The 12,124-nt window shown below is 45.2% G+C and overlaps 1 protein-coding gene across 1 annotated transcript in view; it reads right to left on the bottom strand.

Annotated features, from left to right (window-relative positions):
• Nucleotides 1-21: 21 nt before the first annotated feature.
• LOC107299795 (collagen alpha-3(IX) chain) overlaps nt 22-12,124 on the bottom strand; it is a 20,478-nt gene continuing 8,375 nt past the window's right edge. Inside the window, exons 5-11 of the mRNA XM_015829133.1 lie at nt 10,121-10,165; nt 9,446-9,478; nt 7,599-7,745; nt 5,101-5,155; nt 2,625-2,807; nt 2,038-2,115; nt 22-274 (exon numbers count right to left, since the gene is read on the bottom strand). Of these exons, the coding sequence (XP_015684619.1) occupies nt 99-274; nt 2,038-2,115; nt 2,625-2,807; nt 5,101-5,155; nt 7,599-7,745; nt 9,446-9,478; nt 10,121-10,165 (717 nt within the window). The 3' untranslated portion in view covers nt 22-98. The remainder of the gene's footprint in view (nt 275-2,037; nt 2,116-2,624; nt 2,808-5,100; nt 5,156-7,598; nt 7,746-9,445; nt 9,479-10,120; nt 10,166-12,124) is intronic.

Genomic DNA, 12,124 nt, shown 5'->3' with positions numbered 1-12,124 from the left:
CAGTTTCCACCCTGAGCTACAAATATTCTCTTCTGGTAACAATTCCATTGAATGTCGTGTTCCTTTTCCTCACTTCATTCATTCAGCTTCATGCAGATTTACGCTTTCTTGAATTTCCCTCTAGCAGCAGCTCCCATACAGGCAGATGTATCGCAGAGTCCTGGAGTTCCTTGTGCTCCAGCCGAACCTGGCCTTCCAGAATCCCCTGGTAACCCAGGATCACCGGGTGCACCATTCCGACCATCTTTCCTAATTCCAGGAACACCTGGTGCTCCTTGGGAGGGGGAAAAACAAAGGGTTCAGCATGTTATTCGGCATATTTTCAAGGACAAAGCCATCAGCTATGAAAACAATCCCCATTTTTTTATTTGGTTTGATTTTCAATCTAAGTGCGTTCTCAGGGTCATTTTTCTTCCTCCATATCTAGACATTGATCTAGATTGCTGATTTCTTGATCTAGATCAGGGGTGTCAAACTGCCGGCCCGCGGCCCAGATGCGTTGTGGCGAAACCGCGCCCATCCCATTGCCGGCAATGGAAAAAAGGTTGTGATACGTCGCGACACGTCACGTGACATTGTGAGTTTGACACCCCTGATTTAGATCAAGGGTCTCCAAACTTGGCAATTGTAAGATTTGTGGACTTTAACTCCCAGAAGTCTTCAGCCAGCCATGCTGGCAGGGGAATTCTGGGAGTCGAAGTCCACAAGTCTTAAAAGTTGCCAAGTTTGGAGATCTCTGCTCTAGATTGGTTGGCATGGACAAACTTGTCATTTTCAGCTTCTCTCAATTTCTCACTTTTGTAAATTGCCATTTGGTTCCTTAAGTTGGCTATTTTTCCACCTACATCTCACAACAAAATTTGAACATATTATGGTATGCTTTTCCCCCCAAAAAATATGTTCATGTTCCAATTTTGCCTGATGCACCTAATTTGCACGAGAAACATAAATCATTTCAATGTCTTAACGTTCATGAATACATGTAGTCTTCAATAGACATGAAGCTCTATGCATTTTAAAATTGTCCAGCTTTGTTACAAAATGTAGAGAACTGTGAATTTTGAATTATGGCTTAAGTTTTGGATCATTTAAGGTGCCCGCTCCTATTAACGGCTCAAAAATATTTTTTTAGGTATTTATATGTACAGTAATAGAAACTGTTAAAGAAAAAAGCTAACACTCTAAAATATCCAGAGAAAACGTATTTAAAACCCTTCTTAATTTATAACAAAAAGGTAAAGCCTCCAGAAAAAAACATGAACATCCAGCCTTGGTGGTTAGGAAAGTAGGAACCAATCGCCAGTCTGTGGTTTCAGAGGAATGTGGGGAAGAGCAGGCAGAGGCAGGCCAGGGCCCTTCCGGAGTGGGACAGGAGAGACAGAGTTCAGGCGATGAGCAAGGGCCACCCCCACCTGATCTTAGAGCACGGAGAGTGGAGAGAAGGAGGGAACAATGCAGGCAGGCTCAACTACTCGGGAGGAGAGCATCCCACCTCTCTCCACAAGGCACACCTGGAGACAGAGATTTAAGGAGACACTGTGGGGAGAGGCATTTGTCGGGAACAAACGCTGATTCCTTGGGAGTTTTGTGTGTGTTGTTGCTGATCTCTTGTTCTGACTATTGGACTGGCTGACAACGTTGCTTGGATGTTCAAAGATCTTGGACTGTATTTTGGCTTCCCTTTTGAAACTGCTCAGGCAAGCGTGTATTCACACAGACTCGTTAGGTTTATGATGTATGTGTCATTCCTTGTTATCTCCGTGGCCTTGAGTAAATTCCTGTCCTAATCAAACTGTATGTGAAACTCCTTGCAGCCAGAGGCAGCTGAAGGTGTGTGTGTCTTCCTTTGTTTGGAGGCTTGCCAGAAATGTGGGAGCATTTGGGGGGAAATTGGAGCAATTAAAGGGTGGTTTGAATTGCCAGCTGACTGCATTGCCTCTGTGCTGTGCCCTGGGTCATCACAGCATCTTTGGGACAACCATGACCTGGATGATTGAGAATCTTCATAGATATTCACCTGCAGAATATTCAACTTACCTTGTGGTCCTTGATCTCCAACAGGCCCATCAATGCCTTTGCCAACGAGCCCTTTCTCTCCCTTCTCACCAGGATCCCCTATAAAATTTAAATAAAATTGATCCACCAGAAGGATGCTTTTTGTAAGCTGACTTGGGAAAAGCATCAGCTCCAATCTTTCACGAGTTTTAATGCACTACAGGGAGTCCTCGACATACGGCCACAAGTGAGCCCAAATTTTCTGTTCCTAAGTGAGACAGCTACGTGAGTCATACCCCATTTTACGACCTTTCTTGCCACAGTTGTTATGTGAGTCACTGCAGTTGTTAAGTTAGTAACACCACGGTTAAGTGAACCTGCCTTCCCCGTGGACTCTTGCTTGTCAGAAGGTCGCAAAAGGGGATCACATGACCCCGGGACACCGCAACAGTCACAAATACATGCCAGTTGCCAAGCATCCAAATTTTGATCATGTGACCGTGGGGAAGCTGCAACGGTCATAAGTGTGAAAAATGGTTATGTCACTTTTTTCAGTGCAACTTTGAACAGTCACTAAATAAATGATTGTAAGTTGAGGGCTAGCTGTAATCTCTTTGGGGCTTACTCACCTCTGGAACCAGGAGTTCCTAAATGCCCTGGGGGTCCCCTATATCCAGGTGGGCCACGAGCCCCAGGATGTCCAATGCTTCCCATTGACCCAGGAGGTCCCGGAGGGCCAACGGGCCCAGGCTTCCCCATGAATCCAGGAGCCAAGGGTTTCCTTAAATTAGCAGCTAGCTGGGCAATGTGCTCTGGAATTAAAAAACAAACAAGAAAACTGCAGAGTGGATTTTGATTTGTCAATGGATGGATGCAGTGGAAGAATTCAAAGCATTCCCAGAGAAGCTTGCAAACATCTTGCTCTAAAATAAAGCATGCCAAACCATTCTGGATAAAAAAAGGGTTTAACTATTTTTAAAGATAGATAGATAGATAGATAGATAGATAGATAGATAGATAGATAGATAGATAGATAGATAGATAGATAGATAGATAGATAGATGATAGATAGATAGATAGATAGATAGATAGATAGATAGATAGATAGATAGATAGATAGATAGATAGATAGATAGATAGATAGATAGATTTCAATATTCCAATATCTCAGGGGCTGCCACAAAGAAGAGGGAATCAAGCTCTTCTCCAAAGCGCCTGAAGGCAGGACAAGAAGCAATGGGTGGAAACTAATCAAGGAGAGAAGCAACCTAGAACTAAGGAGAAACTTCCTGACAGTGAGAACAATTAACCAGTGGAACAACCTGCCTCCAGAAGCGGTGAATGCTCCAACACTGGAAGTTTTTAAGAAGAGACTGGACAGCCATTTGTCTGAAATGGTATNGGTTGGACTAGATGACCTCCAAGGTCCCTTCCAACTTTATTATTATTATTATTATTATTATTATTATTATTATTATTATTATTATTATTATTATTATTATTATTATTATTATTATTATTATTATTATTATTATTATTATTATTATTATATAGATAGATACAGACACAGAGACAGACAGACAGATAGAGATGACAGATAGAGAGAAATAGAGAGATATAGATATACACACACATGCACAATTGGTGCCAGCTGGGACACTCACCCAATATATAGCTGAGCTGGAAATAGCCGTAGTTCTCATTCCTCGCAAATAGATAAAAACTATAGCAGTGTTTCTCAACCTCAGAAACTTTAAGATGTGTGGACTTTCAACTCCCAGAATTCCCCAGTCAGCATATTAACAGAATAACAGAGTTGGAAGGGACCTTGGAGTTGTTCTAGTCAAGCAGGAAACCCTTTAACATTCCAGACAAATCGTTGTGCAATCTCTTCTTAAAAACTTCCAGTGTTGGAGCACCCACAACTTCTGGAGGCAAGTCGTTCCAGGAAATTTCTCCTTACTTCTAAGTTGGTTCTTTCCATCCACTGCTTCTTATCTTGCCCTCAGGTGCTTTGGAAAATAAGTTGATCCTCCCTCTTCTTTATGGCAGCCCCTCGGATATTGGAAGACTGTTATCATATCACCCCAGTCCTTCTCTTCATTAAACTAGACATACCCAGTTCCTGCAATTGTTTGTCATATGTTTTAGTCTCCAACCCCCTAAATCATCTTTGTTGTTCTTCTCACCACTCTTACTAGAATCTCAACATCTTTTTTATATCGTGGTGACCAAACTGGATGCAATATTCCAAAATAAATAATAATAATGCTTAATTCAGTATTAATAAATGAGTACAATTAATCAATCAATACTCTGGAGTACTCAAGGAGTGAGATGGTGGCCTAGAGATGGAGCTCTCACCTCACAATCAGGACGTTGTGAGTTTGATCCTAATTAGCGGCAGATATTTCTCTCTCTGGGCACAAAGAGAAAATAACTGCTGTGAGCCCCGCATAGGCGTCAGGAAGGGCATCCGGCCTGTAAATGCTCAGCTCGATTGAGTTGCCCCAAATCCACCTCAATGCAAGAGATTACAAGCTCATTAAAGGGATGGATTTTAAACCATTCTTATTCCAGTATCCCATGTACTTACTCAGAAATGTCAGATTCTTCTTTCCTACTTGAAGGTTCATGAGAAGGAGTGGAAATCAATACAACTAAACAGGTTGCCTCATTCATTTTTTAAATTGCAACCTTAAACAACATTTAGGCCTCTATTTAGAAATGCAAAGCATTCCAGAAATTCAACATTTAATTTCCGAATTATGCCGTTCAAAAATATCGGCGTCTAAAAAATAAATTCCCTTCTGAGGCCCTAGGAAACCACAGCCAAAGTCAACAGCTCTGTGTTTGAAGGGGTGCGTGAAGAAAAGCAAGTTTTCTCTTCTTTATAACAGTTGTGCAATTTTTTTTTTTTTTTTTAAAAAGATGCCCGGGAACCTCTAAGCAGCCTTTTGGTTTCATCCAGGTCTCTCAGCAGTCCTTCTGACTTCAAGAAGCATCTCTTTGAAGGATTTGCTCGGGTCATAGAACTTGTCACCGACAATCCATTTAGCAAAATAAATATTATTTCCTTGCCCAAGACGTTGCAGCCGTACTCACCGCTGATCATTCCATCGCAGAGTTCTCGGATGCGTTCTTCACTTGCTTCTTTTCCCTAAAATTAAAGGTAAAAAGGGTTCCCCTGTCCAGTCATGTTTTATTTATTTATTTATTTATTTAATTAAATTTTTACCCCACCCTTCTCCTTGCAGACTCAGGGCGGCTGACAGCCTGATAAAAACAGATACAAAAATACCCCAAAACTATCGTTAAAAACAGAATTAAAATAAAATATTAGATTTGGCCATTTTTTATTTTAAAATTGTTTTTAAAACCCCGCTAAAAATTCCCCTTAGGCCAGTCCTGCTTGTTGAAATAGCCATGTCTTAAGTGCGCGGCGGAAGGAAGGGAGATCCGGGATCACCCGGATCTCTGGGGGTAGTTCGTTCCAGAGGGTGGGAGCTCCCACCGAGAAGGCCCTCCCCCTGGGAGTCGCCAGCCGGCACTGTCTGGCTGACGGCACCCTGAGGAGACCCACTCTGTGGGAGTGTATCGGCCAATGGGAGGTAATCTGCGGCAGAAGGCGGTCTCGGAGATATCCAGGTCCGATGCCATGGAGCGCTTTGAAGGTGATAACCAACACCTTGAAGCGCACCCGGAAAGCCACCGGCAGCCAGTGCAGCTCGCGCAGCAACGGTGTTACATGGGAGCGACAAGTCCCTCCCAACACCGCCTGCGCGGCCGCATTTTGGACAAGCTGGAGCCTCCGGGTGCTCCTCAAGGGAAGCCCCATGTAGAGAGCGTTGCAGTAGTTTCACTCTAGGGCAGTGATGGTGAACCTTTTAGAGACTGAGTGCCCAAAAACTGGCCCCGCCCCACTCCACCCCCCCTGCCCCACCCCTGCTCTGTCCCCCATCTCTTGCCCCGCCTGCCCACAGGACCACTCACCGCCTCCAGGGCCCACTGCAGATTGCCCAGGCAGCCCAGCAGCGCTATGGCAGCCACTCTCTGCCTGCGCCCTGCAGCATCAACTGCATGATGGGGTGTGAGGGCAGAGTCTTGTCTACGCTGCCTGGCTGCCATGTCCTTGGCTGCGCTGCTCCGTGTGGGCCATGCTCGAGGGCAAGTCTCCTTCAGGGGGGCTGCTGGAGAGGAGGGGGGCGCGGGGGGAAGACAAGGCTGGGGCAACAGCACATGTGCCCACAGAGAGGGCTCCAAGTGCCGCCTCTGGCACCCATGCCATAGGTTCACCACCACTGCTCTAGTGGGCGCTGCTCATCTCCTAACTGAGAGAGCCAGCACGGTCCAAAGACGTTTCCATGGGGATGTGACAGCATGACTATACGCTGAGGCACACGAAACCAAAGTGGTATCTTATCTACTCGCATTTGCATGCTTTCAAACTGCTAGGTGGGCAAGAGCTGGGGTAAGTAACGGGAACTCACCCCACCATGCAACGCTCGGGTCTTGAACCCCGGCTGTCAGCTTTTGAGCAGATAAGCTCAGAGTTTTTAACTGCTGAGCTGTTGTGCCCCTATCCCAGGGGTAGGCAACCTTGGCTCTTTTATGACTCGTGGACTTCAACTCCCAGAATTCCTGAGCCAGCAAGGCTCAGCATGGAAACCTCTCCATTTCTCCTCAGCATGGCTGGCTCAGGAATTCTGGGAGTTGAAGTCCACGACTCATAAAAGAGCCAAGATTGCCTACCCCTGGTTTAGGTCTATACATATGCTGTATATACTATGTTTTAAATGTGTGTTATGCTTGAGAGCAAGCAACTAAATTTCATTTTTAATGTGTGCCGTTGTGCCCAGAGGAAAAAAATGACAATAAAGGTTATCTAAATCAAAAATCTAAATCTAAAGTGGACTTTTTTCAGCACTGTTGTAACTTTGAATGGATTCTAAACAAATGGACATAACTCGAGGACTACCTATACAACAAATGCCAGAAAAGTAGATTGTTCTACTCCATTTTAACAGAGTAGAGCAATCTACTCCACCAACTGGAGATTACATTATCACTCTACTCTGCTTTTTAGAAGTCTTCAATGGAGCAATAACCCAGATATAGTCAGTCCTCGACTTAGAACAGTTCATTTAGTGACCCCAGTTACAACGGCACTGAATAAAGTGACTTATGACCATGTTTCACAGCATCCCCATCGTCACGTCATCAAAATTTGGATACTTGGCAACGGCTTCATATTTATGACGGTCGCTGTGTCCTGGGGCCCTGTGATCATCTTTTGTGATCTTCTGACCAGCAACGTCAATGGGGGAAGCCAGATTCACTTAACAACCGGGTTACTAACTCAACAACTTGAGTGATTCACTTTACATCCGGGGCAAGAAAGGTCGTGAAGTGGGGCAAAACTCATTTAGTAAACGTTTCACTTAACAACAGAAGTTTTGGGCTCTGTTGTGGTCATACGATTAAGGACCACCTGTATTAGGAACAGCACAATGAAAATGAGTTTTAAAACTGGAGTAGGAAAAAAAAATGGGCAGGCAAAGACCGACAAACAATTGCACAAGGCAACGTCCAGAACTTCTTACCGGAAGGCCTGGTTTCCCCATAATCCCAGGGATTCCTTGCTCTCCTTGAAAGCCCATTTTGCCAGCATGGCCTGGAATTCCTGGCAGCCCAACAGTTCCATTTGGGCCGTGGGCTCCTTTTGGGCCAGGCTCTCCTCTCTGCCCAGCCTGCAAAAGACAAATGAAGAACATCCCAAAATGGAGAAGACTGGACCTAAAAACACAACGAGGGACACAGCTGCCTTGCAGAAGCTGAGCAAATCTCTCATCGTGGTCTGGAGATGTGACTGGCTGGAAACCATCATGGGCACTATCTAAGCCCTATCTAAAATCAAGGGTGAAAAAAGTAAGGTTCTACATTTAGGCAAGAAAAACCAAATGCACAGGTATAGTATAGGGGGTACCTTGCTCAATAGTAGCAACTGTGAGAGGGACTTTGAAGTCCTAGTGGACAATCACCTAAATATGAGCCAGCAGTGTGTTGCAGCTGCCAAAAAAGCCAACACAGTGCTAGGCTGCATTAACAGAGGGATAGAATCAAGATCACATAAAGTGTTAATACCATTTTACAATGCCTTGGTAAGGCCACACTTGGAATACTGCATCCAGTTTTGGTCATTGTGATGTAAAAAAGATGTTGAGACTCTAAAAGAGTACAAAGAAGAGCAACAAGGATGACTAGGGGACTGGAGGCTAAAACATATAAAGAACGGTTGCTGGAATTGAGTATGTCTAGTCTAACGAAGAGAAGGACGAGGGGGGACATGATAGCAGTGTTCCAATATCTCAGGGGCTGCTACAAAGAAGAGGGAGTCAAGCTATTCTCCAAAGTGCCTGAAGGCAGGACAAGAAGCAACGGGTGGAAACTAAGCAAGGAGAGAAGCAACCTAGAACTAAGGAGAAATTTTCTGACAGTGAGAACAATTAACCAGTGGAACAACCTGCCTCCAGAAGCGGTGAATGCTCCAACACTGGAAGTTTTTAAGAAGAGACTGGACAGCCATTTGTCTGAAAAGGTATAGGGTTTCCTGCCTGAGCAGGGGGTTGGACTAGATGACCTCCAAGGTCCCTTCCAACTTTATTATTATTATTATTATTATTATTATTATTATTATTATTATTATTATTATTATTATTATTATTATTATTATTATTATTATTATTATTATTATTATTATTATTATCGCACAGTCAGCCAGATGTTCAGACTGGATTTGGCATTTTGTCTACCTATCGAGTCCTTACCCAGGACCTGGGATAGGCAGATGTGGATGTTTGATGGTATTACAGATATCGTCGCAGGATGGAAGCAGTTCCTAGTAAGGCCGCCTTTTGCAATTGACTAATGGTGAATTTGTCAATGCCAATGGTGTTCAAGTGGTGCTCCAATTGTTTTATATTATTATTATTATTATTATTATTATTATTATTATTATTATTATTATTATTATTATTATTATTATTATTATTATTATTATTACCCAAAGTTACCCAGTCAGCTTTCATGCCTAAGGCAGGACTGGAACTCAGTGTCTCCTGGCTTCTAGGCAGCACCTTTTCCATTGGAACTGCTCTTCTGTTCCTCGGTCTATCATAACCTGCAAACAGCTTTTGCTTAAAGCACTGCCTGCTATATTGTTGGCTTTCTGTTTTCACTACTGGTGGGGACTTTTAAATGAAATACAGGAATGGCAGGCAAGCGGTCAAGAAGCCTTTCATAGGTGACTTTCATTTTCCCTTTCAAAGCTTCCTCCGATGGCAATCTCTCAGATTTTTTTTTTTAAAAAAACTTCCAGGCAAATTCATATAATGAAAAACACCGGAGGTGATGGGTTTTCTTTTTTCTCTGGAAAGTATAGGCTACTTACTTCTCCTTTCTGCCCAGGAGGTCCGACATGGCCCTTAGAAAAGAAAAAAGAAATTGGAATAAAGTTATTTGTTTCAATCCCGTGCAGGAAACTGAAATGAAACTGGAGAACCCGGATTGCTTTTCACTGCAGCTCACAAATACGCCATCCAAATTTATCATCGGAACAACTTACTAGGGGATGAGATAGAATTAAAGAATGCTAGAGTTGGAAGGACCATGAGTTTCGACCTTTGTATGGTGTGGGAATACAACTACTGGTATGCATTTCCATCATTGTGGGTGAATGTGACAGGGGTCTTCCCTAGAATAAACTTCATCATGCTGATTCAGTCCTGTATCATATTTTCAGTTCTGAGGTCATCTGTGCCAGGGGTTGCAGACTTGTGCAGGAATTAGTTAAAAATAAAATTAAAAAGATCCCAGGGCTGCTGAATCAAGAGGCAAAGCTCTAGTCTAGTGCAGTGTTACTCAATTTTGGCAACTTTAAGATGTGTGGACTTCAACTCCCAGAATTCCACAGCCAGACTTTCATGCCTAAGGCGGGACTAGAACTCCTTGTCTCCTGGTGACTGGCCCAAACTCACGCAACCAGCTTTTGTGCCTAAGACTGCACCAGAACTCACGGTCTCCTGATGATTGGCCCAAAGTCACCCAGTCAGCTTTCCTTACATACCAGTTCTCCTTTACTTCCAGGTAGCCCATCTGCTCCAGCAATGCCCTGCAGATGAAAATAGGAAGAATGCATTTATCAAAGAGAAAACAAGATTTTAGAATCACTACAGTTGTTTCGCTAACGAAGATTTATGTTTATCCCCCTTCTGAATCAACATTGGGTCAGTTACCTGCATATGCTGTGCAATGTTCTTGGCAACATGAGGTCTACCTTCATCTTCTTCTGAGATGTTTCTCAACTCACTCTTCCTCTCAGCTCACTAACCCTACATTCCTGGCATTTCCTAGTACAGTGGTTCTCAACCTTTTTAATGCCGCGACCCCAACCTGTTGTAAGTCGAGGACTAAACAGGTCGTAAGTCGAGGACTAAACCGGTTGTAAGTCGAGGACTAAACCGGTCGTAAGTCGAGGACTACCCAACCAGTTGTAAGTCGAGGACTTTCCCTGCCCGGGAGCGCCGCACATGCGTGGTTCTTTCCCCTGCGCCGGCCGAGGCGTAGCTGGCAAGCGGCAGAGACGGAGCAGGCCGACCACCAGCTGGCCCAGCCCAAGGGAGGTAAGGCACCCGCCGGAAAAGGGGAAAAAATGGCAGACAAAAAAAATGGCAGACAGCCTTGCTTGGCGACTCCCGTGAAATGGTCGATCGACCCCAAATGGGGTCCCGACCCACAGGTTGAGAACCACTGTCCTAGTAGATCTCCCACCCAAATATTAACCCCAGGTCTGCTTAGCTTCAAACCCAGATCAGATCAGTGAAACACTGTCATCTCCTGAAGACATCTTTCTCTAACTAACAGTAGCATTTGCAGCACCAACATTATTAGCAATGATAACAATATGGAAATAGAACGACTGTGGCAAAAGAAAGCAAAGGTAGTACCAATAGTTATAGGTGCAATCTCAAAACATCTGGAACAACACTTAAACAACACTGGCATCGACAAATTCACTATCGGTCAGTTGCAAAAGGCAGCTTTACTTGGAACAGCTGCCATCCTGCAAGGATACTTCTAACACCATAAAACAGGGGGTTTCAAACTTGGCAACTTTAAGACTTGTGGACTTCAACTTCCAGAATTCCTCAGCCAGCTAGGGCTGGCTGAGGAATTTTGGGAGTTGAAGTCCACAAGTCTTAAAGTTGCCAAGTTTGAAGACCCTTCCCATAAAACAGCCACACCTGCCCATCCCAGGAAGGACTCACTAGGCCAGTGGTGGCGAACCTATGGCACGCGTGCCAGAGGTGGCACTCAGAGCCCTCTCTGTGGGCACGTGCACCATGCCCCAGAGATCGCAACCATCCCTCTTCAACCAGCCGCCCACTAACTCGCCAAGGTCCCACGTGGCCGGATGCATCCCAGCACAGCTGGTTTCCCTCCCTCCCATCCCATCCCTCCTGGCCTTGCATGCTCTCCTTTTCCAGGGCACAACCCACTGCATCACCTCCTCAGCTGTCAGCCGTCCGTCCAGCTCAGAGGCAGCTTCTCTGAACTGCTGGCGGTGGGCTGCAGAGCCCCAGAGTGCACCGGTCGAGGGGCCGGCAGGCTGTGGCTGGTGACGGACACTGTCAGCCCCGATGCGCTCGCTGGCCTCTGTGTGCGGGAACCAATGGTGTCAGGCAGCAGCCGCCCTGGCCCCTGCCTCACCTTGCCCTGCAACAATGGCACCCCTGCCTCACCTCGCCTCACCCTGCAGGACAAGCCTCTTGCCTACCACCTCACCTGCCCGAGACCCTCTGGATCTCCCCCAACCCTGCCTGGTCCCCACAGGCATCCCTCCCCACGAGCAACATCAAGGTGACCATGCCTACCTTGGCCACACCCACCCATTCTGCCATGACCACCACAGCCATGCCCACCCAGTGGGCCACGCCCACCTGGCACCTGGCGATAAATAAGTGGGTTTTGGGTTGCAGTTTGGGCACTCGGTCTCTAAAAGGTTCGCCATCACTGCACTAGACAGACAAAAAATGCCAAATAAAGTCTGAACATCTGGCTGACTGTATGA

This window comes from Protobothrops mucrosquamatus, unplaced genomic scaffold (assembly GCF_001527695.2).
Source record: "Protobothrops mucrosquamatus isolate PMUCROS unplaced genomic scaffold, P.Mucros_1.0 scaffold5486, whole genome shotgun sequence".
NCBI classification, from domain to species: domain Eukaryota; kingdom Metazoa; phylum Chordata; class Lepidosauria; order Squamata; family Viperidae; genus Protobothrops; species Protobothrops mucrosquamatus.
This window is presented reverse-complemented; position numbering and strand designations above follow the sequence as displayed.